General features: G+C 45.5%; 1 protein-coding gene across 2 annotated transcripts in view; it reads left to right on the top strand.

Moving 5' to 3' along the window:
• Positions 1–6,207: 6,207 nt before the first annotated feature.
• Bdh1 (3-hydroxybutyrate dehydrogenase 1) overlaps positions 6,208–27,922 on the top strand; it is a 39,324-nt gene continuing 17,609 nt past the window's right edge. Inside the window, exons 1-3 of one of the 2 annotated variants that reach the window (XM_048346902.1) lie at positions 6,208–6,393; positions 16,291–16,296; positions 18,786–18,898. In XM_048346902.1, the coding sequence (XP_048202859.1) occupies positions 18,816–18,898 (83 nt within the window). In that variant the 5' untranslated portion in view covers positions 6,208–6,393; positions 16,291–16,296; positions 18,786–18,815. Of the gene's footprint in view, positions 6,394–11,925; positions 11,987–16,290; positions 16,297–18,785; positions 18,899–27,922 lie in introns of those variants that run through there. The other variant, XM_048346901.1, reaches the window with a different exon arrangement.

Raw genomic sequence — 27,922 nt, 5'->3', positions numbered from 1 at the left:
CCAGGAACCTATAACTTTACTTTACCAAGGGACTGCAAGATTACTTCAAACTGGAAATTAACTTTCAGCGATACAGACTTACCATTAGCTGTATAGTGTTTTTAGTATCCAAATGTAAGCAACAAAATAATACATAAACTTCTCAGCTGTGCTCTAAGGGTCAGGTGGCTATACCCGTATTCCTGAGCAAGCCCAAAACTACCTAAAATAAGGGGGTCACCTCACTTTGGAGTGAGCTGCCAAAATGACATCAACACTAGCCAGGGTAGTAAGGAAAGAAGGCAAAAAGAAAATTATAACAATGTTAATTTAACTTTCTTTTCTTGAGGCGAAGGCGAAGCGGCTGAGTCGGGTGCTTGGAGACCTCCCATGTTCCACCACGGTAGTCGTCGTCCAGGGCAAAGGGGTCAGCTGGCCTGGCATGGAAGCAATGAACCCAAGTGGCGATTCTGTCTAGGGTCCCTTCTACCGTGGTTCTAAGGATTTGGGGTTATGCCTTCGGACGAACACCCAGTCCCCTGGTCTGAATAAATGGGGGGTAGGGACAGAAGCAGAATCATATAATGCCTTAAGTTGGGGTCACATATTCTTGAGCGCGAGCTGCAAATAATCGAGTTTACACAAAAATTCAGCATCATCCAAATCAGCAAGTAATTCAGTCTGAAGGCTAGGGATAATGGGCAGGGGGTACCCGTACATTATTTCAAAAGGAGTAAAGCCAAGCTGATAGGGAGAATTTCTTACTCTAAGCAGAGCAAAAGGAAGGAGTGACACCCAGTCTGCACCAATCTCTAAGGCCAATTTAGTTAAGGTCTCTTTTAGAGTCCGATTCATTCTCTCTACCTGTCCTGAACTCTGGGGTCTATAAGCACAATGCAATTTCCAATCCGTCCCCAGTGCAGCGGCTATTCCCTGACTTACTTTTGAGACAAAGGCCGGTCTGTTGTCCGACCCAGTGGTGGATGGGAAGCCATACCTGGGTAGGATTTCTTCCAGGATCTTCTTAGCCACTACGTTCGCAGTCTCATGCTTTGTTGGATAGGCTTCAACCCATCCTGAAAAGGTGTCTACAAAAACTAACAAATATTTGTATCCAAATTCTCCAAGTTTTAATTTCTGTGAAATCTACTTCCCAATATACGCCTGGCCTATCCCCATGGAGGCAAGCTCCTTTAATAACTTGTTGATTGGGGGCATTGGTGAGCTGAGAGGCCTCGCAATTTTTAACAATATCTTTAATAAGTTGATCTCCTTTCCAATTTTCACTTTGGAGTGTCAGAGCAAGTCCTGCATTCTTCGGGTTCCCATGTGAGAAGCTTGGTGGATTCTCTTAAGGATCCCCTTACCCAGCCCTTGTGGCAAGATAAGTTTCCCTTCACAAGTTTTCCACCAGTCATTGTTTCCTTCTCTGTCCAGGGGTTTTGTGGGCCATGGGAATTTTTTTTATCCACTCCAAGTCTTCTTGGGAATACTGGGGCACAGGAAGCCAAGCTCATGGCTCTGGGTCTACTAGAGTCAATGCTTCTCTGGGCTGAAGGGCTGCTTCCTTAGCTGCCTGGTCGGCCAGATTATTCCCTCTAGTCACTGAATCAACTCCCTTTTGATGACCCAGACAGTGCATAATGGCAATCTTTGCTGGTTCCTATAGGGCCCAGATGAGGCTTAAAATCTCCTGCTTGTTTCTAATGGCCTTTCCTTCGGCTGTCAGTAGCCCCTTCTCTTGGTATTCATGTCAGGTAGGCCTAAGGCAGGGGCTTCCAGAAGGCTTTTCTTGATTGCCTCAAAGGCTTTTTGCATCTGCTCAGTCCAATGAAATTCTGGGAGGTTTTTGGTGGCTTCATATAGAAGCTTGGCCATCTCAGCCTCGTATACATGAGGCCCTGGGTTCAATTCCCCAGCACCACATATACAGAAAATGGCCAGAAGTGGCGCTGTGGCTCAAGTGGCAGAGTGCTAGCCTTGAGCAAAAAGAAGCCAGGGACAGTGCTCAGGCCCTGAGTCCAAGCCCCAGGTCTGGCCAAAGAAAAAAAAAAAAAAAAAAAAAAAGAAATAAGCAAAAGCAAAACAGACAAACAGACAAATTACAGGACAAGCGCTGTTTCCTCACCTTCGGAGTCTGGGGTCTCGGGGGTCTCTGGGGCGATCCCGGACGAAACCCCAAATGTTGTGCCAAGTTGTGAAACGACCGCCAAGAAGGCCACCGAGACTCAGACATTCGGAAATGCAAAAGCAAGGCAAGGCTTTATTCAAGCGAGCTGCAACTCGGGCCTCATCCTACCCACTGACACAGCGGAGGTTAGGAAGAAGCTTCTTTTTCTATTCTTAATAGGTGTTCATGACATGATATTCTCTCACACCCACCAAAAAGTTTTCAGTCTAGTCATGAGAAAAACATCACACAAACCCTTTGAGGGACATGTTGAAAACTACTTGATGGTTACTCTTCAAAACTATCAAGATTTTAAAAACAATGAGAAACTATGGCAGACAGGGGAAACATTGCCTAGCAGGAGCTAGCATGTGAGTGTAATCAAATAAATTAAAAATAAAAAAATAAAATGTAGGTTTAACCAAATAACTAACTAAATAAATGCCACTCAAGGAATAAGTTCCAGAGTAGCCTTGGCTACATAGTAAAATCATGGAGAAGGAGGATAATAGTAAAGTATAGAATAGATGCGATTTGTCCGATAATAATGAATGGAGGTTCAACTCACCTTAAAACTAACATTTAGTGCCGAGGAATGACTTCAGTGATAGAGCACCCACCCAGCAAGCACAAGGACCCCAGTTCAAACTGTAGAACAATCAAAAACAAAACAAAACATGAAACAACCACCAAACAAACAAGAAGTTACTCTGCTTACATGCTGAGAGCATGGATAAATGTCTCTGTCCTCCTGCAGCTTTCCCTCTTCTCCTCCCAGCCTCCTGTCCCCCAGGCTCAAGACCCTCTGCAGCTTCCTGAGATCACAGCTATTCTTGGCTCTGCCCAGCCTTTTCACACCTAAGGAACATCACTGTTCCTGATGTCTGATGTAACCTACCCCACCTCAGGCTAAATTTTACCTCAGCATCATTATTAAGTGGTATTCCTTTCAGAAATATTTCAGCTGAATCCAATCAGAAGGAAATTATCAGACAAATCCACATGTGGAGACATTTTACAAAACACATCAAACTCTCAATGTTAGGAAAGACCTTATAAAAGAGCACTTGCGTGCTCGTTCTCTCTCTCGCTCTCTCTCTCTCTCTCTCTCCATACTAGGAATTGGAATCTACCACTTGAACTATGCTCCCAGTCCTGGTTGGAATATTTTGTGTGTGTGTGCACGCGCATGTGCGTGTGTGTGTGTTCGTGCACGTGTACCTTCTATGGGATCTTCAACTCAGAACCATACCTTTTTTTTTTGTGTGTGGTACGGGGGCTTGAACTAAGGGCTGGGCACTGTCCTTGAGCTCTTTTTGCTCAAGACTAGTGCTCTACCACTTTGAGTCACAGCTCTACCTGTTGTTTTTTTTGTGTTTTTTTTTTTTTTTGCCAGTCCTCCGGCTTGAACTCAGGGTCTGAGCACTGTCCCTGGCTTCTTTTTGCTCAAGGCTAGCACTCTACCATTTGAGCCACAGTGCCACTTCTGGCTTTTCCTATATATGTGGTACTGAAGAATCGAACCCAGGGCTTCATGTATCCGAGGCAAGCACTCTACCCACTAGGCCATATTCCCAGCCCAGAGCCTTACTTTTTCCCTCATAACTCTCTCTCTACTGTTGGAACTATCCTTTGCTTCTGACTTTTTTTTTCTGGTTAATTGAGGATAAGAATCTTGTGAATTTGCCTGTCTGGATTGGCTGAGAACCATGATCCTCATAACACAGTCCTGGGTAACTAAACTTACAGGGGTGAGCTACCAGTGCCCAGCCCTGTTTAGAATCTTGGTTGGAAAAAAACAACTTAAGGAATAATTGAGGGACTTTGAGTAATAGGTAAATTTGAAAATATATCATCAATGTTAAAGTTCTTGAATAGGACAATAGGGTCACAGTATGTAGGAGAATTGCTTAATTATTTTAAGATACATGCTGAAATGTTTGGAAATGATGTATTATGTTAGCAACTGTTAGCTAAGTTACAATATATGTATGCATATGTTTCTACAGAGAAAGGAAAAGTAAGTGCAACTTGATCACAGAGGTTTTAATGTTCCTTATGTTTTGAGTGCTCCTTATATTTTAAGTGCTCCTAATATCACAATAGTTCCTTATTGTTTTGTACATTTAAATCGATTCTTTTTCAATATTGGAGTTTGAACTCAGAGTTTGTGCTTGCTAGGAAGGCCCCAGCCCTATTACTTTTAGAAGTTTTTTTCAGGTAAGACCTCACTTTTGCCTGGGCTAACATCTTCCTCATAGCTGGGATCATAGATATGGGCCAGAACACCAGGCCCACACCTGAACTTTTTCAAAAGTAAAAAAGTCAAAGGAAAACTATTCTTCCTGTCTCAGCATCTGAGCTTCAAGGCCGTTACTTCCTCCTTGGAACCTATTCCTTGGTCCCAACCTCCAGGGATGGCTTCCTCCTCCATTCTCCCAAAGCCCCTGTCACTCCTAACTTGTGTCTCATGGGCCCAAATGCCCTGGAGTGGAGTGAGCTAAGCTTTGCCTGCCTCCTTCCAGGGCTGCAAGCACCCTGGAGGGCAATGACCCCACAGACCTCTGGGGACAGGGAAGGTGGAAAGCAAGCTTTGCCATGTCCCTGCTTAGTCTGAAATCAACCTCCCTCCTCTGACCTGGATGGGCTCCAGGCCCTGGGGCAAGGGTCTTCCTCACTGATTTTGGGTCCTGCCCTCCCAGGTAGAGAGAGGGGCAATGGCAGAGCAAGCAATCTCTTTCAAGGTTGTATCCATGTCCAATTAGAAAAACAGACCGCTTTGGGTGGGTGTGTTAGGGTTCTCCTGACATAATACATACATGACACATCTATGTACATTTGTGTATATATACAGATACATGTATATGAATATACATATGTACATATATGTGTGCCTGTATGAGTACATATATCTATATTTATATTTGCATCTATATAAACTCAGGACCTCATGCTCTTGCTTAGCTTTTTTGCTCAAGGCTAGTACACTACCACTTGATCCACATCTCCACTTCTAGTTTGTTGCTAGTTAATTGGAGACAAGAGTCTCTTAGCTTTGCCTGCCCAGGATGGCTTTGAATTGAATCCTCAGATCTAAGCCTCCTGAGTAGCTAGGATTACAAGGGTGAGCCACAAGCACCTGGCTTACTCTACTTTCTGAAATTCTGAAACTTCCATATTGTACCATGATATAAAGTCAACGATATTTCTATATCATGAGACAAAGTCAGCCCATGTGTTTTATTACATAGTAATAGAATAAAATGTGCAAAAAACCAGAGGTAGTTACTACACACACGCACGCGCGCACACACACACACACACACACACACACTCATAATGAAACAAGGAAGAAATACCATGACATCAACATGGTATTTGTTTTTGTGGATGGTCACATGATCATGGCTGGCATTTATAATCACCTCCTTCTACTACCTGCTCTGTACTTTTTGTCCTCAGCAAGCATTTCAGCTGTAACCATTCTTCATCTGGTGAGGTAATTCAAAGCTTCATTAATAATCCTGCCTGACGTGGGCTGTTGTAATATTCCTCTGACTTAGTCAAGAGTGTGGTAACACTGACAGATGGCCTAGGGGATGGTCTGAGTTTCAGACATATTCGTTCTCTCCTCTTCTATAACACTTAAGGTACAAATTTTCCCCAGTCCCCACCCCTTTTCAAGAGACTCAGTACAAAGCAATTTTTGAAGTCTTTCTTGGCTCCTGGTTCTGGGTCAAGCTCAGAGCACTCTAGATGTTTCTCACTCTTTTCAGGCCAGTTCCTGTGCTGATTGATGTCTGTCACATGGCTGGCAGGGCAAGTGAGGATGGAGTGAGCTGGAGCTGTCCTTTGGCATCATTTTATTTACTTTGATATGTGTCTCTAAGCAGTCACCATCTACCCTTGACCCTCTGACAAACCAAGGGTAAAACTCACAGACAGTTTAAGCTTAAAACAAACAGTAACAAAGCTGAACTTTGCCTGTTCTATGACAAACATATAAACATATGTCCAGAGCTCCTAATACTGTGTTTTATTATTAGGTGGCTTTACTTACTGCATGTGTGTGGGAACTTCCCTTCCGGTTGTGGAAGGATCCGCAGGAGTCTGGAGTGGTGTCTCAGACTTACCTTGCACCTGTTAACTGAGGAGTAAGAGGATTCCACCAGCACATCTGGCCAGTCACTTTCTTGAAGAGGATCCTGGGTGATAACAGTGCCGTGGGAGTGTGCTGCACCCTCAAGGTGAGAGGCTGGCCTGAGAGCTGGCAGAGAAGGAAATGCCTCAGGCCTTGGGTAAAGTCTAGGGGACAGGATGGGGCTGGGGGTGGGGGGAGTGAATAGGCCTTTGGAACGCACTCCAGGCAATCCCAAAACAGAGAGATAGTGGTTTTTCGACTTGATTTATTGTATTTTTGAAAAAAAAAGTTAGGTTATATCCCTGTTAATAATAATCAAAAAGAAAAATATGTATTTTAAGGAGGGTGTGGAATAAGCATATGCTTTCATCCCTTAATTTAAAAAAGAATTTTTATTGTAATATATTAAAGATTCCTTGAGAAATAGAATTTGAGGTTCAGAAAATTAAATCAGACTTAAGCACAGAGAATCATGTTCTATAATTTTTATCATTCCAAGTTTATATGATATGGCAGTACTTAGAATCTCAGTACTTGGGAAGTTGAGGCAGATATGGAGTTGGAGGCCATCCTAGGCTACATAGCAAGACTCAAGTGGTAGAGTGCTAGCCTTGAGCAGAAAAACTCAGGGACAGTGCCCAGGCCCCGAGTTCAAGCCCTCAGACTGGCACAAAAAAATAAAAAAGAGAGAAAGAGAGAGAGAATGTGTGTGTTTAAATGGTTGCATAGAACCTAGCACTAAACAAAGAGTAAAACACTTAAACGTGTGTGTGTGTGTGTGTGTGTGTGTGTGTGTGTGTGTGTTCAAAGGAAGAACCTAGGACATTTGGTGATGTGTTTAAAACAGTCATTGGAGTAAAACAGACTTGGTCAAATGTGTCTTTGCTGCTTCCTGGCTGTGCTTCTGTGCTTCAGTTATTTGATCTCTCTAGCCTATGATGTCCTCAGCTCTGAAATGAAAAATATCTTGGGAGATATTTGTTTATGCTCTCAAGATTAAGTGAAATAAGGCATAGAACACCTCTGGCATACTGATTAGTTATTAGTGATCAATTATCAATTGCTAAAATATTAAATAAAACAGGAATCTGGGTGCCAGTGGCTCATGCATGTAATCTTAGCTACTCCAGAGACTGAGATACAGAGGACCCAAAGACAACTCAGGCAGAAAGTATGTGAGACTCCATCTCCAAAATAACCAACAAAAACAGGGATGGAGGTGTAGCTCGAGTGGTAGAATGTCACCTGAGCAATCTCCAGGTTCTGAGTTTATACCCCAGAAAGGAAAGGAAGGAAGAAAGGAAGGAAAGAAAGAAAGAAGGAAGGAAGGAAGGAAAGAAGGAAAGAAGGAAGAAAAAAAGAAAGGAAGGAAAAGTAAGAGAGAGAAAGAAGGAAGGAAATAGAGAAAGAAAGAAAGCAGGTACTCCTTGATGATTTATTATTGTATCCCCAAAAACATAGCATAATGCTTAGGATATAGTAAGGTTTTGGTCAACGCAAACTGAATGACAAAGAAAGAAGTTTATATATTGCCTTGGTTATGGTGGACCAGTCAGAGGAAGAAGACAATTGTTTTTATTTTCTTATCTTTTCGCACTTGTTTCTCTTCAAAGACCCCAGTAAAGCTGGGTGTGATGATACACACCTATAATCTTTTCTCCCTTCCTTCTTTCCTTCCTTCCTTTCTTCCTGCCTTCCCTTCCCTTCCCTCCCTCCCTCCCTCCCTCCCTCCCTCCCTCCCTTCCCTTCCTTCCCTCCTTCCTCCCTTTCTTCCTCTTTCTTCTTTTTCTTTCTCAGTCTCTTTCTCTCTCCCTTCCTCCCGCCCTTCCTTCCTTTTCTTCTTTCTTCCTCTACTTCCTTCTTCTTCCTCCTTCTTCTTCCTTCCTTTCTTTCTTTCCTCTTTCTCTTGTGCCAGTCCTGGGTCTTAAACTGAGGCAGGGCTCTGTTGCTGAGCTTTTTTCTTCAAGGCTGGCACTATACCACTTGAGCCACAAGATTTTAATGAAATATGTTAGAATCTGGGTTTAGAGACAGAAAAGGTGGAAGAGCATTGTGCCTGGCCTGCTCCTGCTCCTTTTCCCTTCGGCAGGCATTTGTTTCACTAGCTTGTTCCCTGCAGGGAGGTAGCCTCTCCAGTTCTCATTCAGCTGCAGAATTCAGTATTATGGTCACGTTAAGACAGACAGCTGCTCAGAGTTTTTAGAGGCAGTACAGAAATAATCACTAGGCTTCTTTCCCTTCATTGTCAATTATGGAAAAAGGTCCTTGATACTTTGCACTAAAGCATAGAAAACCTGTGATTTGGGTATAGAGGATGGCATTGTTGTTCTCTGTCCCCAGACGTGAGCTTCCCACACTTGGCCCTTCGAGGATTAGGAGGTGGCAAGGTTTAATCTACAAGATCAGATTCCATACTCCACACTACCAGCAAAGACCAGAGGCATTCTTGGTGGGCAGGAATAGCTCTATGGGGTGGGGCTGGACCAGATCTAGTAGGTGTGGAGGTGGGCCCTAGAAAGTGAGGAAATGATTTACTTGAGCTGGAGAAGCTCTGACTGAGACCTCTTAGGATGTATCATCTTCTATGAATCCTCTCTTGAGTCCCTGTCAGAACTCTGACTACACTTAGGGAACTTTTTTCTGGTCACTGATTTATATTATGCACACTTCCCTTGCCTACTTGCAACAGTGTCCTCTGCATGTGGAGGTGAAAAGTGCCTGACCTGAGACATAACTGGTGGAGTAGCAGCAGGGGAAAGCAGACAGAATCTTGGCACATACCTTGATGGCAGTGACCTGCTTCCCAGGCTCTGGTTCCTGTGTTTAACTTTACAGTAGTTTCCCCAGTTCCAAAGTCTACAGAAAGAACCTAGGGGGAAAAAAGCAATCGGAGGTGGAGCTGAGAACAGTTTTGTCTGACTCTCACTGGTCCCCACCCTTCAGGATGCCCTTTCTGTTGGGTATGGGAGCCAGGGCTTGTATACAGGTCAGTTATTCTGGGAATTAATGTGTTTCATAGGCTTAAAATAAGATGATGATGAAAATGTTTCCATGAATCACTGGGTTTATTGTCAAATGAGAGGTTTCCTTTTCTTCTTTTCTATCAGATCTAAAGGCGGAGCAAAAAATGAGAACTAATCTCACTGGGAATACACTTGGTAGACAATGTACATTAACCACATAGTGAGTTCCAGTTTTATTTAGAACCCAATTACCAAAGTCCAGTTGCTCAGTATTGAAGTAGGCTGTGGGTATAAAGTTTAATCAGCAAGAGGTATGCTTGTCTGTAGGAGGCTCTCAGAAAAGATGGCTTGGTCCACACTTCACAGATCCCTGAAGACCTGCATAGGCCCTGCTGCTAGAGGGAAGTAAGGGTTATGGTGGGTCAGTCCTACCAGAGTAGCCCTTATCTCTCAAAGGGTGTGCCAGAATCTTGGGGGCTTATGTGATTTGGAATTCCATAGATGAGGTCAACAACTCACATATACGGTGTGATAAAGTTGGACAGAATATTCTTTTGTGAAGGGGGATTCCACTCATGTTCTGGGCACAGCAAAAACATCACTCACAGCCAAAAATTTCAAAGCTGCATAATAAATCCCAGCGAATAAGAGTGGAGGGCTGGAGTCAAATGGAGAAGGAGGGAACAAGAGAGGCAATCCAAGAGTATTGGACCCTACCATGGGCCCCCTGGTACCATTGCTTAAAGCAAGTGTACAGAAAACCATCTCAAAATTGCTGGTCAGAAGAATGGAAGACTGGGCTGGGAATATGGCCTAGTGGCAAGAGTGCTTGACTTGTATACATGAAGACCTGGGTTCGATTCCCCAGCACCACATATATAGAAAAAAAAGAAGCCAGGGGCAGTACTCAGGCCCTGAGTCCAAGGCCCAGGACTGGCAAAAAAAAAAAAAAAAAGAATGGAAGATTGGTTGCTTTGTCTACCACTTGGGACTGCTATTGATCAGAGGTCATTTCTAGAGGTGTTGGCTCCCTTGAGCTTCTAGGGTTTACTCCCGATTTACTCAGTCCGTTGCTGCAGTGATGGAGGGGAGGGCAGTGGCAGAGAAACTCTCAGCTGGGGGGTGCAGGTTCAGCTGAAATAAGGTGCTTTAGTTACTCTTGAATTTAGCTGGTTCCATAGCAAAGCTGGGATGTGAAGTTGGCCACTGAGGGTGTCTGCTAGAACCTCAATGAAGTCAATTGTCCTTTGTCTTCAATAAATAGAACTATACCTCCACTAAATTCCCAGTTCAAAGAGGAGCTACCTGTTTTTGGTTTTCTATGTGGAAAGATTAATTCTTCCTCGAATTGCTATTCTTGCCATGCATAATTCTCAAAATGCAACCTGGAGGTTCAATAGTTATGTATCCCTATTAATATGTAACAATATAGAGGCAGAGTGTTCTGACCCGTCTACTCCGGGTTGAGACTGTGAAATAGGTACAGAACCAAGAGCAAACTCCTTTCATAATCCTAGTTTTCAAAGCCCTAGCTGCTAGGAGTTGGGCATAAAGAGGAAAACAGCCTTAACCCTCAAGAAGCAACAGGTTTAATACCCCCTGCCCACTTCTTTGCATTCTTAATCTACTTAGTTCCTTTCCATTCCTTCCTTTTGCAATTATCTAAATATACCTTTGCCACGAATTGGCTCTGATAACTTTATTCTGCTCAGCAGGTTTCTCAACCAGGAAATGGGTGGCTTGGAGTGGTGAGGTGGGATGAAAGGCCGATTGTCCACAGACTTCTATTCGAAGTAGTCGGGAGAGCGCCACTATTCTGGCTTTTTTTTTTTTTTTGCGGGGGGGGGGTGGCGGGTACTTGAACCGGGGGCTTGAACTCAGGATCTGTGAGCTGTCCCTGAGCTTTTTTTGCCCATGGCTAGTGCTCTACCGCTTGAGCCACAGCTCCACTTCTGTCTTTCTGGCGATTAACTGGAGATAAGAGCCTCTTGAACTTTGCTGTCTGGGCTGACTTTGAACCTCCGTCCTCAGATCTCAGTAGCGAGGATTACAGGCGTGAGCCAATATCAGGCTCCAGGCTGATTATGACTTAGACAAACAAACAAACAAAAAGACTCATAGGAGGAAATTTTTAATAAATGAAATTCACCTGATTAAAATATATTTAAAAATCCTCCCTCCAAGCAGCCGACCTTGAGGAACTCGAGGCAGCAAACGCAAAGGGCCCGCGAGCCTCATTTCCTGGAGCTGCACCTGCTCGGGGCTGCCGGGCGCCGGAACCCTGCCTCGGCCCCACCCCAGTCTCGGAGGGAGGTGGCAGCGGGAAAACGGCGTCCCACTTGGACTCGGACTGGTGGTCTGGCGTGAGTCAGCCTCCGGGGAGGTGCCGAGCGGTTTTGGGGGGAGCCCTCCGCGGGAACAGCGCCAGGCCGGGCGCCTCAGGGAGCAGGGGGCGGCCCGGGAGCTCTCCCCGCCTCCACGCCGCCGGCCGTCGGGCCCCGCCCGGCGCAGCCCCGGCGCGCACACCGAAGCGTGTGGGCGCATCCGGGTGTTAGACGCGGGAGGACGCGCGGGCTGAGGGGCCGCGGTGGGGGATTCGAGGAGGAAACTGCAAAGCATCGCCCCCACGCCCGGCCTGGAGCGCAAGCACCGGAGCAGTGCCGGGTGAAGGCTGTCGCGCCAGCAGAGCCCCCCGCCCTCCCCCGCAGCCGAGCCCCTGCCCATCTAGTTGGGGTAAGAGGAGGGTGGTCCGCTTCTCTGAGCTCGAGTGGGATGCGCCAACGCCCTTGGCGTAGTTTGGTGTGGCTCCGGGCGGCCACGGAGCCAGGTTTCAGGGACATAGGTGGGGAAGGGGCATCTTGCCCCGCAGGCCAGCCCTGGGGCCGCGGCGGAGCCAGAACGGAAAGATGGAGGTATTTTGGAGCCGATATGTCTCAGCCCCCGGTGGTTTTCTCCCCTCCGGGCTCCTCCGTTCGCACCTGTGGGAGCAAGGTCGGAGTGGGGGTGGTAGATCCTCCGGAATCAAGTGCTCCGCAAGAGGCCCCAGGTTGAGCTCCCTACCGGGCGACTCCCAGGTGTCATCCCCGGGACTCACCGTTCCGGGGTGACTCGATTTGTCCCAAGAAAGGAGGGGATCGGCCCAAGGTCACCTCATCGTCCCCGGATGACCCGGGCTGGAAACCAGTAGTGCTGCTTTCCAGTGTCCCTCCCCAGGCCCTGCTCCCTTCGTTACCCATCTTCCTAGACCTTGCCCCGCAGCCTGCTCCTCCTCCCCGCGCGTTCTCCGCAGTGCTCTGTTGCGGGAGGCGGAGGGGGTTGGGATGCGGGGAAATGCCTCCTCCCCGCCGGCTGCGGTCGGGAAAGGATGCTGGACAGCGGTCAGGCCGCGGGTCCAGCAGCTGGAATACGAGCCCAGCTAGCGGCGGCGGAGTGGGAGGACCTGGTCGGGTGTGGAGGACACGGGAGTACGCGAGGGGATGGCGGGCCTGGTGGTGGGCCCGAGCTGGGCCCGGCCGGTCGCCACGGCGGCGCGGCGGCGAGGACAGTGGGGTTTTGTCTGGTGGTGCCGCCTCAGCCAATGGGAGCGCAGCCTTGGCCGAGCCCCCGCGGCGCCCGCCCTCCTGCGGTGAGGAACGGAGTGGCGCCTGCGCCTCTTGGACGTCTGCTTCCCCCAGTCCCCTCCCTCCCAGCTATGCTTGCGTGCCGGGGCGCGCCGAGAGCGCGTGGGCCCCAGCACCCGGATGGAGCCCCGCGCTGTCCTCGCGCTTTGCAGCGCGCGGGTCGCCACTAGGCCGCGCGCGGACGCCGCCGCGGGGGGCGTCGTCGGACGCGCGCGAGTTTTTCCATCCAGTCAGCCAAAGCCTGCTCATCATCAGCCGGTGCAGAATCACCGTCTGACCCCGGGGTTCCTGCTCCGAGGCGCGGATTCCCGGCAGGCCCTCTCATGTCAGGCTCAGTATGGCGCGGCCCTGCGTCCTGCCCACCGAGACCCGGCGTGCACAGACACGCACGCCTGGCAGGCCAGGGAGCCGGGCCTGCAAGTTAGTGCAGCCCTCGAGTTCGCTCAGCGCACGTCCCTAGAGAGAAGGCGGAGCTTCACAACGACGGTCTGTCCGCGCGGTGCTCCAGTGTTGGGGAGATTGGTAGAGCTTGGGTGAATAGCCACCAGAAATACCCCCAATGTCATCAAGTACTCCGGGGTGAAAGTTGACTTTTATTTAAAATATGAAATTAGAAAAAGCTTGAACGAGGAGTTATTTGTACCAGTTAGATCTTAGAAGCAGAAATGAGATTTGGAAGAGGATGCATAAGGCATGGGAATCAGGAGACATACTACTTGTGGAATAGGGAACACACCTGGAATTCAGGAACTCGGAAGGTGGAGGCAGTGGCTTGGAGACCATCCTGGGTTGTATAGGGAGAAAAAGTAGAATGTGTGAAAGGAGAGAGAAGGAGGAGAGAGAGAGAGAGAGTTTAGTATGAGATAAGGTTTGATAGGACCAGGTGAGGAATAGAAGGGCAGCTTTTGAAATGTATTAGGCATATATGAATGAAAGGCTCTGAAATCCACCTGTTATACTAATGTCATGTTTTACATGTAGTTCCAAACTGTTAAGAGACACCTTAGACTCTCTTCTTTCATATGTCCCATTCGATCTGTCTGTAGGTGATAAGCTTTATCTTTAAAGTAAATCAGACTCTAACCAATTTTAATTATCTCCACAGTCAGCAAGCAGCTCCTCTGTCCATCTTCACAGAGTAACTTTTCATATTTCATTGAAGTTGTATGGTGCCCACCCTGGGTGGCTGTATACTGTGTCCCTCCTCAGCTTCTAATCTGTCTCCCTGATTCCACTCCTGTACACCCTCAGTTTACTATTTCCCATGAGATTTATTTTATTTTATTTTTTATTTTTTATTTTTATTTTTGGCCAGTCCTGGGCCTTGGACTCCGGGCCTGAGCACTGTCCCTGGCTTCTTCCCGCTCAAGGCTAGCACTCCGCCACTTGAGCCACAGCGCCGCTTCTGGCCGTTTTCTGTATATGTGGTGCTGGGGAATCGAACCTAGGGCCTCGTGTAACCGAGGCAGGCACTCTTGCCACTAGGCTATATCCCCAGCCCCCCATGAGATTTATTTATTTATTTTTTTTGGCCAGTCGTGGGCCTTGGACTCAGGGCCTGAGCACTGTCCCTGGCTTCTTCCCGCTCAAGGCTAGCACTCTGCCACTTGAGCCACAGCGCCGCTTCTGGCCATTTTCTGTATATGTGGTGCTGGGGAATCGAACCTAGGGCCTCGTGTATCCGAGGCAGGCACTCTTGCCACTAGGCTATATCCCCAGCCCCCCCATGAGATTTATTAAAGTGTAAGTCTGATCATGGTACTATGATGCTTAAAACTCTTAATTCAAATATTGTTCTAGAGGTTGGGATATATCAGTGAACAAAATTGACAAAAATACCCTTTCTTAAAGAGCTTGAATTCTAATGGGACTGAAAGATAGCAAATAAGATAAATAAGTATAATGTATACAATGTTATAATGGTAAGTGCCAAGGAGGAGGAAGACAAAAAGTAGAAACAAGGAGGTGAAATGGAAAGAAAAATCTCAAAGGTAGGGGGAACTGATTGGGTAATGAGGAAATGTCAAAGCAAACCTCTGAGTCAAGGACTGAGGTGAAAGCATGAACCCTGAAGATATTGGGTGAAGAGTGTTCCAGGGAGAGGGGACAGAGGGACAAATACTCTGAAGCAGGAGCTGGCCTGGAATCTTCCAAGGGCAGCAAGAAGGCCACTGTGACAGAGGTGCAGTGAGAGGGAGGGGTATGAGGTCAGGCTTGGTGGGCCTAGATCACCAAGGACGTCCTGGGCAATCTTTGCAGACTTTGGTGTTCATTCTGACATTTGTTTGGTGTAGGATCACAGGTTGTGATGAGCAGCCTGCATGGAAATATTGGTAGGAGCAGGGATATCCTAGTTGAAAGCCGTAGCTTAGAATATAGTGGTAGCAGAGGATCCTGGGTATATAGTGGGGTCAGTAGAGTTTGATAGTACTTGGGCTACGGAGAATGGAAGAAGGAAGGTTTAGACTTGGAACTAGCCAAGTCTCATGTTGGAGAAGTTAAATTCAAGCTACCTATTAAACTTTCAAAGGGACAATTGTATACCTACGTCTAGGGTTTAGGGAGATGGCTGGGCTGGAGATGATCATTTAAACTTATGAGAGTCACTCTGGTAGCCAGAACAGACCAGAAACATAGGCTGGAGGTTTTAGTGGTTGGTCCTGACTTTGGTAGGCAAGCAACATTCTTCTAGGAGTGAAATGTCTGCTTGATCTGAGGATTCTAATTCTGGCAATTTTTTTTTTTTTTTTTTTTTTTTTTTTTTGGCCAGTCCTGGGCCTTGGACTCAGGGCCTGAGCACTGTCCCTGGCTTCTTCCCGCTCAAGGCTAGCACTCTGCCTCTTGAGCCACAGCGCCACTTCTGGCCGTTTTCTCTATATGTGGTGCTGGGGAATCGAACCTAGGGCCTCGTGTATCCGAGGCAGGCACTCTTGCCACTAGGCTATATCCCCAGCCCTAATTCTGGCAATTTTGACAGCTCTACTAATGTTTTCTTTGGAGAAGGACAGATGAGCAACAGAGTCGGGGAGGCTTATGTGTTGTAGCGGGTGACATTGCTTAATTGGAACACCCATTTAACATGCAAAAGGCTCAGGGTTGAATCTGAGAGACTTGATCAGGGATTGAAAGGACTTTTTTGGTATGGACAGCTGCATTTGAATATCTCAGTGTGCTGACCTGGATTTCAGTCCTGGAGGGAGGAAGTAGAAATGTATGTTCTGAGCCACCTAATCAGTACATAGCACCAGGTAAAAAGAATCAGCACTGGTCTAGGCCTGAGCCTTCAGTAAAGGGCCCATCTGGGATCACTCTGCTGCTGTTAGTAGGTGCTTCTGTTTGAGCCACAGGTTGATTTGCCATCCCCACGGTCTCCTGGAGAAGCTCTCCCAGCTCATTTCTATTCCAGAGGCTCTTTGGGTACCCCATTTTTAGCAAGATTGTTCTGAGTGCTGAGAACTCAGTAGTAAGTAAGATGAGTAAGACCTCTGGCCTCATAAACTTATGTCTAGTTAGGAAAATAAAATAACTTTGGTGGGTAAGATAGGTACTATAGGAAGGAGATGATTCTGAGAGCCAGGCTGTGAGTTGCATGAGGAGCCTTTTCATAAGAGGAATAACTTAGTCTACTTTCTATTTCTAGAACAGAATACCTGAGACTGGTAACTTCAGAAGAAAAGAGGTTTATTTTGGCTCACAGTTCTGGAGGCTGTAAAGACCATAGCACCTGGCATTTGCTTGTATTTTGGTGAGAGCCTTATGTTACTTCATAGCATGTAGAAAAAACTTAAAAGCAAGCAAGTGTGGAGGCAAAACACAGCAAGTTGTGGTAACTAATCCTGGGAGAGTGAGATCTCACTAGAGAAAGGCATGCATTCCTCTTACATCTGGCTATGTAGCCCCAGATTGGCCTTGAACTGGAGATTTCTCCTGCCTGTGACTCCTGTGTGCTGAAATTACAAGAATGTGCTGCCACAGCAGACTCCTAATCACCTCTTAAAGGCCTCCTGTCTCACCACTACAGTAAGAATAAGATTTCAACATGGAGGTGTAGCTGGGAGTGTAGTCCAGTTGTTTAGCAATTGTGAAATATGGCTGAGGCCCCTGGATCTATCACTACCAACACAAACACACATACACATATTCCAACCATAGCAGAAGGTCTGAGTCAGCTGCTCTAAGGACTGAAGGATCAGAGGACCTCGCCATGCAGAGCCAGGGAAGAGCAGAAGCTAAGGCTCTGAGACAGGAGAAAGCTGGCATGCATGAAAAACTTGGGAAGTAAGCACTGACCATAGTACTATGAGCAAATAGAAGGGCAACTGGCATGGTTAGAAAAGGAGGTAGAGGCCAGCACCAGCAGACATGGGATCATGGCTTTCAGCAAGGGGGCTGTGGAACCTCCCAAGTGTTGAAAGATCTCTCTGCAAGTGCTCAGAATGGTATGTGGTAAGAGTAGGTCCAAGAGCACAAGCAAGAGTCCACTATAGGTTCAAGAAGATAACATAAGCCAGACACCTCTGTTGGCTTTCTTATCCTAAGAATTAACCGGTGGATACCGCCATTGCCTCTGCAGCCCCTGCTTCGGCAGTGGACATTGCTGTGGCTGGTTAGTTAACTCAGTCCTGACTATTGGGCTTTGTGTGTGATTTATGTATCCGCTCAGAGGGTTCATGTAATGTGGTTGGAACTTCACCATGCTCATGTTTAGATGTGGAGCCTTTGGGAGGTGATCAGGATTAGTTCATCAAGGTAGAGAGCACCTGTGGTTGAATCTTGGTGGTTTTATAAGAGGAGAAAGAAAAGACTCTACTCCCCAATCCCCACCTGTTACCTTGTGAAGTACTGACTACCTTGAGACTCTGCCAGCAGAATGTCATGGTCAGCTGCAGGCTTTCACTGGGACCTGAACTGTGAACCAAAATAAACCTTTTTTTTCTTTTTGTAAGTGACCCAGTCATAAATCTTTCAGTGAAACAAAAGACAGACCCTGTGGTTCCTGCCTGTAATACTAGCTACTCAGGAGGCTGAGACCTGCCAATCTGAACAGGAAAGTATGTGAGATTTCATCTGCAATTAACTCACAGTGTCAGACTGTTGGCATCACTCAACAAAGTACTGCCCTTGAACAAGTGGGTAGAGCAATCACAAGGCCCTGAGTTCAAGCCCTAGAACCAGCACACATGCACAACACAACACAACAAAACAAAACACATAGGAAATAGACTAACACACAGACCTATTGACCAGATGTCTGGTTATCAGACTTGGACTGGGGAAGAGTGCCTCCCGGGCATGGTCTTTCTACTGTCAGGGTCGATATAACAAACTACAGCCTTTACAGTGTGCAAAGAAGAGGCTAAAGTACCTTGTCCAGGAAAAGAACAACAGCTTCCTCAGTCTTTGGCCAGCAGGTATTGCTGTTAAGCACAGCAGGACAGGGTCAGAGCCAAATGGTATGTAGGGCCACAAATGCTGTGTGCAGAGGGTGGGCACATCAAGAATGAGAGCTCATGCCCTGGTCACTGTGATAATGTTTTGCTAGGTGTGAGGAGTCAGACAAGGGAACAGATGTACCGAGTCATAATCCCTTTAGGGGTTAGGTCCTTGGCTGTCCCCGTAGTTGCTGCTAGCCTGATTTGAAGATTACTGGTCTGATCCAGGGTTGCACAATGAATTGGTGGCATAGCCACAGCCAGAACCCAGGTTTCCAAATCCCCTGGCTTCTGACTTCCTATTATAGAAGGTTGTAGCTGATGCAGAGGTTCAGGAGTGGAATGGCCTAACTGGTACCAGGATCAATTCTGGGTTTGGTAGATTCAGCCATTTGACTTTAAAAAAGCTGGAAGCAAAATGACTACTCCTGAGTAAAACCCCTCAATGCCATAGGTCATAATACCAGTGGATATTTGTGTTTTAGAATCACCAGCAGGAAGTAGACCAAGATGTTGGCTGCCTGCCTCTCCAGACCCCTGTCACAGCTCTCAGGAAAAACCACAAGCATCTGTGGTAGAGAAAATGGAATAAGGTAAGCAATTGGGTGGGCGTGGTTACCCACCTGGTCCTGTCAAAAATGCTTCATCTCCTACCAGCTTCCAGAGGAGTCATCAGAAGACACACCTTCCCAGGGCTCATGGCACAAAGAAGAATAGCTTTCATGCCTTTAAAAACCCTTTAAAAAGTGAGATAGCTTTAGAGTTATACTGAAATTGCTACAATAGAATCACAAAGTATTGGATCCCCTCCACCTAACTTTCCCAAATGTCCACAGCTTACACAATCATAGTGCACTGATCCCATTAGGAAATTACCATCAGTGCAGTACTGTTAACCAATGCAAATACAGACCTAGTCATTTCACTGAATGGTCTGCCATTCACAATCATAAAGTGCATTGGATTGGATTATTTCTTCAGTCTCTTTCCAGCAGGAATGTCTCTTTGATCTTTTTTGTTTAGTCTCCCAGACTGCCAGCCATTTATTGAAAGGAATGTGTCTCAGAGTTTATGTGGTATTTTCTTGTGTTTAGATCCAAGTGTAGAACTAGAGTCATGGCTCCAATGGTAGAGCTCCTGCCTAGCAAGTGCAAGGCCCTGAGTTAAATTCCTGTGCTACACCCAAGCTTCCCAAAATATCCAAGTGTGCATGTTTGGTAAGGAGTCCTCAGAAGTAAGGTGTGCCTTTCCCATCCCATCCCATCACACCCAGAGGCTCATGATTGATGTGGTCCATTTTTTTTGGTCTTTTTACATTTTACACATGTAGCTATGTAATCAAAATGCCCTGAGACTTCACTGCACTTGGAATTTAGAAGAAGCATTAAAAAGCTAGGGTTATTTTCCTTTTTCTCCCTCCTCCTCCCGCTTTTTCTCCTTTTTTTCCCCTGTATTCCTCCCTCCCTCCTTTTATGTCTTCCCTACTCCGTTTCTTCCTTTTTGTAGTGTTGTCAGTCTGGAACTACTGGCTCAAGTGATCTAGAAAGAAGCAGAAGCCTTAGCTTCCCAAGCATTTTTCCCCTTTGGAGCTTGAACAAGGCAAAACAAATATAGACTTTTCCCTTTCTGTTCCATTTGAGGAGAGTGAAACTGAATGTCTATAAATTCAGAGTCCCAGCAGCTAGGAAGGTGATATTTTCTATGCCAGCCAGTGCTTTAAGAAGACTGTACATTTAAACTTTTCACAGCACTTGCTCAAACAGCTTTACAAAGGACCCAGAGCAGGCTCAGTTTGGGGACAGAATTTCAGTTCCCCAAGATCTCCATGTGACAGGAATTGGAACAGACCCTCTGTGTGGAAAGGGGCACAGACCTGGCTGTTGAAAGGCTTGGGAAAGAAGGCTTTTAAAAATCTTTTTTATTTATTGTCAAAGTGTGGTACAGAGGGTTACAGATTCATGGGTAAGGCAGTGAGTACATTTTTTGTTCAACTCGTTACCTCCTCTCTCATTTCCTCACCCTCCCCTTGTCCCTCTCCCCCCAAGAGTTGTGCAGTTGGTTTACACCAAATGGTTTTGTAAGTATTGCTTTCGGAATGGTTTGTCTTTTTGTCCTTTGTCTCTTTTTTTTTTTTGCCAGTCCTGGGGCTTGGACTCGGGGCCTGAGCACTGTCCCTGGCTTCTTTTTGCTCAAGGCTAGCACTCTACCACTTGAGCCACAGCGCCACTTCTGGCCATTTTCTGTATATGTGGTGCTGGGGAATCGAACCCAGGGCCTCATGTATATAAGGCAGGCACTCTTGCCAGTAGGCCATATCCCCAGCCCTGTCCTTTGTCTCTTAATTTTGATATTCCCTTTCCCTTCCCCAGTTCGTTTTTTTTTTTTTCTGAAGGATTATTTATTGTCAAAGTGCTGTACAGAGGGGTTACAGTTTCATACATAAGGCAGTGGGTACATTTCTTGTACAACTTGTTACCTCCTCCTTCGTTTTCCCTCCTCCTCCTCCTCCCCCCTCCCTCCTCCCCTCTCCCCCCATGAGTTGTTCAGTTAGTTTACACCAAATGTTTTTGTAAGTATTGCTTTTGGAGTCGTTTGTCTTTTTATGCTTTGTCTCTTGATTTTGATTCCCCTCCCCAGTTCTAATACCAGTATATACAGTATCCAGGGTACTCAGGTGAGATACAGTGATAGTATGGGGACAACCACAGGATCCCTTCCCCAGTTCTAATACCCGTATCTGAATACCCTGAAAGAAGGCTTTTTTGGTGTGTGTGTGTGTGTGTGTGTGTGTGTGTGTGTGTGTGTGTGTGTGTGTCCTATTGAGTCCACTTTGATCTCCATTTTTTGTTTGTTTGTTTTTGTTTAAGCCCTCAAGGGCTTCATCACAGGATTCTTTGTCTATAAGCCTAAGCAGGAAGGTTGCTTTGGAATTTGTCAAGAACCATGCCACGGTTTGCATGGATATGCTGGCTCTGGTTTTGCTCTGTTTACTGCCAGGAGTTGCCATGTGGTTTCTTGCTTTGTATACATTAGCACATCTTTTGCCCAAGGAGAGTTCCATTTCGTCCTAGACATAAACGCCTTCACTTTTAGGAAGAGCTGTGGGTTCCCTTTGGCTCTATTCAGTCAGATTAAAGGGACTTGTGTACCAGCCTTCCAGATAGCCTTGCCTCTAGAAGTTCAGTCCCCAGCAGGCTGGGGCACTGCCAGCAGCCATCTGCTCCTGCCTCTTTAGCTCATCCTTCTCCCAGGATTCTTAGACATGGCTTCTTGGCCAAGGTTTCTGACTGGTACTTCATTGAAGCATATGATCTGCCTATCTCAGTTCTTTGCTACTTGATTTTCTTTTGGTTTTTAACAACTGGCTCATAAACATGGGAAAACATGACTCAAAAGTGGCTTTTAGGGATTTTTGGAAATTATTTTTATGGAGGAAAAATAATCCCAAAGGTAGTTAAAATACTTTTCCAAAAGTTTTGGCCTAACATCAGTGGCTCATGCCTATAGTCCTAGCTACTAAGAAGGCTGGAATCTGAGGATCTCTGTTTGAAGCCAGTCCAGGCAAGAAAGTTGATGAGACTTTTTTCTTTTTTGGCCAGTCCTGGGTCTTGAACTCTGGGCCTGGACACTGTCCCTGAGCTTCTTTTGTTCAAGGCTAGCAATCTGCTACTTGAGCCACACTGTCATTTCTGGCTTTTTCTGAGTAGTTTATTGGAGATAAGAGTCTCATGGCCTTTCCTGCCTGGACTGGCTTTGAACTATGATTCTCAGATCTCAGGCTCCTGAGTAGCTAGTTTTACAAGCTTGAGCCACCAACACCCAGTGAGACTTTTATTTTATCTAGCTATCTATTTATTTATTTATTTTTGCCAGTCCTGGGCCTTGAACTCAGGGCCTGAGCACTGTCCCTGGCTTCTTTTTGCTCAAGGCTAGCACTCTGCCACTTGAGCCACAGCGCTACTTCTGGCCATTTTCTATATATGTGGTGCTGAGGAATCGAACCCAGGGTTTCATGTATACAAGTCAAGCACGCTTGCCACTAGGCTATATTCCCAGCCCTCTTATTTTTAATTAACCACCAAAACAGGCAGAAGTGGAGCTGTGATTCAAGTGGTAGATCACTAGCTTTGAGCACAAAAGCTCAGAGAACATACTAGGTCCAGAGTTCAAGCCCCAGGACTGTCAAAAGGAAAAAAGTAAAAAGGTTTTGACCTAAAAGTGAAATAAGGCACTAATTAGGCTCTTGGCTCATTTTAGGTGAGAGAAAAATCTGTCCCGGGAATGTTGAAGATCATTCTGGTGGACTGCAGAGTAGCCTGAATGGAGCTAGTGATGGGGTTGGGCATAACCAGTTAGAATGCATTCAGTGTCCTCAGAATGAAGGCATCAGCAGAATCTGAGAGAGACAACCTGGTATGAAAGGAGACTGGCACAGAGGATCACTGTGCTGATGTTCAGACAGCAGGGTTCAGCACTGGGAAAAAAACTTTGGCATGATCATCCTCTTCGAATCTCAGTTGCCAAGGATCTCATAGTCTTGACCCTGTGATGGGAAACTCCCAGCAGCCACTTCTGCTTGCACCTCATTGGCCAGGAGAGGTCACATGACCACTAGGTAGGCAACAGTCTGGACAAGTGGGCACGTGGTGACAAAAATAAAGATATGTCAGTGAGGCAAGACAGAAGCGTGACTATTGGCAAGCAAACAACAGTGTCACCACAGCTGACTTGGGCTGTAGTCTGGAGCTGATTTATCCTCAGAGAGATCAGAGACACCCAAAGAGGAACCTCTAGGGAAAAAGCTTTTATTCTCCCCTTAAGACAGTAGTTTTCGCCTCCTGTTGCAGGCTAGAATTACAGCAGTGTGGGAAAAAGAAAACCTCTGTGCCTTGCCCTGGGGATTCTGAATTAATTGGTCAGGGATGAAACCAAGCATGGGAATCATTTTTAAAACTTGTCCGTAATTTTTTAAAGGTATCTTATAGAGATTCTCAAACATACATGTGATCCCTGGCACATCAACCACCTAGGCTTCCATAACAATCAGCTTGTGGACAGTCTTGTTATATCTATGTCTCTGATTTTTCTTCCCTCACCCCTACTGGACTATTTTGGAACATGGTATTTCATTTGAAAGCACTTTAGTGTCTTGAGAACTGTTTTTAATGATATAACCATGCAACCATACATTCCCAAATGATTCTCCTAAATAACCTGAGACCCTCCTTTCCCCCAAATCTCCCTGGTACTTCTGGTACTGAGTCATCTGAGTTGAATTAAATATGCAGATTCCCTAGGCCATCCCTTCCTACTGAATCAGAATATTAGTGGGAGGGACCTGGGAGTTTGCTCCCCACCCCCAACCCAGCTCCCCCTTAAAGGCTGAGCTAGGTCAAGGCTAGCCTGGAACTCACAGTCCTCTTGCCGCTGTCTCTGAAGTGCTGGGATTATAGATGTATGCCACTTGATTTTATTTTTACTTTACTATTTTAGTATTTAAAGTTAAAGGAGTTTGTATTTAACTAACATCTTAGGTACCTGTTAACTAAAGATGAGAGAACAAAGGCAACAAGACCTTCTCAGGCCAAAAGTCTCTCAAATTGAGGAGCAGCCCCAAGCCTCAAGACTGCAGGGGTTCCAACAGGAGTGTGAGACTAGAGTGGATGAAGCACTGCTAGCAGTGACTGAGGGAAGGCTGAGAAGCCAGGCCATGCCCAGAAGGACACCCTCATGTCCACTGGAGCTGTCCAGTGCTGCCAGAGTCCCAACTCACCCACATTGTGAGGGTTCTACCTCTCAGGGTGGGGAGGAGAGAAAGTGAGCTGTGTGGTCTCTGGAGACATAGAAATGTGCCACCGAATAAGAGTATAAGTCTGCAACTCAGAAGCAATCACATTCCAGTCTAGGTATATTCCACATGAGGAGGAGGTGGGTGAGAGACAATCTTGTAGCAAGTCAGTCTGAAATAAGTGTTTTGTTGTGATTTTGTCATAGTGCTAAGGGACTTAACCCATAAGAAGACAAGCACAAATAATCTAGTTCCGCCAGGGACATAGTTCTATGGGGTTTGTTTGTGTTTTTTTTTTTTTGTGATACTGGGGATTAAATCCAAGATTCAATCCAAGGATTAAAGGTGTGCTATGCAGGAACTTTATTGCTTATTATAGGCCCCTAGCCCTTTTTTATTTTGTTTTTGAGACAGAGTCTTACTTTGCCTGGCTGGCTTTAAACTTGGTTACCTTTGTACCTTTGTCTCCAGTAGCTAGGATTACAGGTGTGTACCATCACACCCAGTTACCTTTTGGGTAGTTAATGCCAGAGGTCACCAGAACACAAAGTGGTTCTCCTTGGGTAAAGCCATTTCAACTAACATTACTTGGGTTAGTCCACACTCTTCTGCTTAATTGGTGCCATCCATACACAATAACTTTAACTCCAAACAGACTTTGGCAACCCAAAAAGACAAAGTGTTACCTTGTCTTTTTCTTCCTAGTAGTTCTTTGCTCCTGTCCACTGAAATAAAATTTCCTTAGGAATGTTGGATAACAGATTTTTTGAGGTGGAGCTCAAACCTAGGCTTCATAGGTGCTCAGTAAATGTTCTACTACTGAGCTACACCTGAACCCTGGAATAATACATTTTAATATTTTTTACTTGCTAGTTTGAATAGGTAATGTATTCATATGGTACCATATTTAAATGGCAAAAAATAGTATCTGGAAAATGTAAGCCTATCTTCAATTTTCTTTCCTCTGTGACTAGTTCCTCACTTACCCTCACTTCCTCACATATAATTACTGGTTTAATACTTAAAAATTAACAGAACTTCCACTTATGGAAGTTTCTCCATTGCTCTGGCTGAGTAAGCTAGTGCCCCTGGACATTATATTAAACAAGAATGAAAATCCTCTTGAGGGTAGAGAGAAGGGAATAGGACTTGAAGCCCCCAGGACCCAAGAAACAACACCATTAGGACTTTTCTAGGTTTCCTTTTGGCTTCATGTATCCTGACTTGGAGCTGAAGGAACTGGAAACCCCAGAGCTTTGACCCAAAGAGCTTCAACAGAAGTCTGCTTCCACTAGGCAGGGGACCAGCCAGCCTAGCAAGACAGGAAATGGAGAGACAGTGATTATTCCACTCTGGCCATGCATCACAGAAAAACTTGTAGCCTCACTCTACCAACACCAGCAAAGGTCAAGAGGTACCTCGATGTCATCTCACCAGGCTGTGCCAAGGGAGTCTCAGAGAAAGCCAGGACTGGCATTTCATCCGGAAGTAATCTCAGGTCCCCCAATCTGCCTTCTGGGGAGGACAGCATCAGAAGAAGCTTCGTGGAGGTTCCATCTCCTCACTAATGAGACACACTGCTCCCAGTTAGGTATTGGTGGAGGCCTGGTGAGGAGTGGGCCTCCAGGTCCACCCAGCACTAATGCTTCATTTTAAAGACAGTAGTATCGGGGCTGGGAATATGGCCTAGTGGCAAGAGTGCTTGCCTCCTACACATGAAGCTCTCGGTTCGATTCCCCAGCACCACATATATGGAAAACGGCCAGAAGGGGCGCTGTGGCTCAGGTGGCAGAGTGCTAGCCTTGAGCCGGAAGAAGCCAGGGACAGTGCTCAGGCCCTGAGTCCAAGGCCCAGGACTGGCCAAAAAAAAAAAAAAGACAGTAGTATCAAATACAAAACAAGATGATGATAGTACAAAAATGAAAGAAAACTACAGGCTCATGTTCTTCAGGAATATAGGTATTTAAAAATTCTTAAGCTATTAGCAGATAGAATTCAGTAACATTTAAATCATGAACCAATGTTTTCTCCAGGGCTACATTAGGTGCCCATTTCATTTATTTGCTTTTATTCGCTTTTCAGTTTTTTTAGATGGTACTGGAGCTTCATTCAGGGCTTCATAGTCTCAACCTGCTTGCTTGTAGGCAGTGTTTTAACTCTTGAGCCATGACTCCAGTTCAGCATTTTGCTGGTTAAATGGAAATGGAGACTCAGGACGTTTCTTCCCTAGCTGGCTTTGAACTTTGATCCTACAGGTCTGAGTAGCTGGGATTATAGGTACAAACCACAGATTCCCATCTTATTAGTCCCTTCACTCCCCTTACTGTGGTTGTAGTGTGGAAAACAGGGCCTTGAATATTCTAGACAGTAGTCTTATCATTGAGTTATATCTCTGGTTCTTTTTATTTGTTTTTTGATATGGTACTTAGGATTGAATGAGGGTTTTGTGTGTTCTAAGCATACACTATACTACTGAGCTACATCCTTAGCCCCTCATTTACCATTTTGACAAACATTATCACCCCCAAAACTAATGAAGTAAAGAAAATCTTATGATAGATCCTACAAATTATATTGCTAAAGCAAATGTAACAGCCATTTTTTTTTTATTAAAAAATAGGTTAGGGAAAATGTCATGAACTCCAAAGGCAGCACCTGCAAGAGATACACAGCTACCCTCCTAGTGGCAGGAGACAAAAGGTTTCCCACCAAACATGGAGTGAGCAGGGCAAGCGTGCTTGCTCTCCTCACTTACCCAATAGAGTGAGGTAGTTACTGCCAGAGCCCCAAAGCAAATAAAGGAATAAAACTGTTTTTACTTGCAAATTATATGATTGCATACATAGAAGGGCCCCAAGAATCCATGAAACAGTCCTATAACTAGTGAGTAAGTCTAGTAAGGCCGGAGGATACAAGTGAGCACAAGAATCAACTGCATTTCTATATACTATAAAAAACCATGCAGATGTGAAAATGAAAAACAGTACCATGTAGAGAAAGGGAGGAGAAGGGAGAGAAAATAGAAATGTTTAGGTATAAAGAAAAGCAAACGTGTACAGAAGTGTTTGCTAAAAACCATAAAACACTGTAGAAAAAGTCAACATGGAGGTGTATGCTGGTTCAGGAATTAGAAGGCTGGATAATGTGAGGTTTCCCTCATGTTCATTTTAGGTTCATTTGACAGTTTTGATTTTCTGTAATTTTTTGTAAAGATTATCCTAAAATTTATATAGAAAGACCAAGGAAATAGAATAGTTTAAAAAGATTTTTTTTTCAAAAAGAAAAATGAGGTAGATGCCCATATTCAGTGAAACAGAAGAGCAAATCTAGCCCCACACAAACACACCCAACTGTTTTTTTTACAAAAGTATAAAGTGATTGAATGGAGGGAAGGTAATGCCCCAAATGCTGCTGGGGCAATGGGGAAATTCTTAGGCAAATATCACCTTTGGTCTAAGTCTTACATCTCCTACAAATGGATCATGGGATTAAATAGTAGAACATAGAAACTGTAAAAGTTTTAGAAAAAAATACATAGAGAAGGAAATCTTGAGGTTCTAAATTCAGGCAAGGAGTTATGTATGGCCCATGAAAAGAAACATGGATCAAATAACAAAAATGAAACTTTTCCCAAAGTCGACCCTGTTTTGAGAATGAAAGGGCAAGTTACGGGTTAGGAGACAAGAGTTTTATATCACATATGTAACAAAAGATTGGTATCTAGGACCACTATAGATTCCTGCCCCCTGCGTTTGAATTTGAATGTGGACAGAACACATGAAGAGACATTGAAATGGGTCCCACCCAACCCATATCCACATGTTGGGGC

Source organism: Perognathus longimembris, chromosome 5 (genome assembly GCF_023159225.1).
Source record: "Perognathus longimembris pacificus isolate PPM17 chromosome 5, ASM2315922v1, whole genome shotgun sequence".
NCBI classification, from domain to species: domain Eukaryota; kingdom Metazoa; phylum Chordata; class Mammalia; order Rodentia; family Heteromyidae; genus Perognathus; species Perognathus longimembris.
The sequence above is the reverse complement of the archived record's forward strand: the minus strand, read 5'-3'. Positions and strand labels throughout refer to the sequence as shown.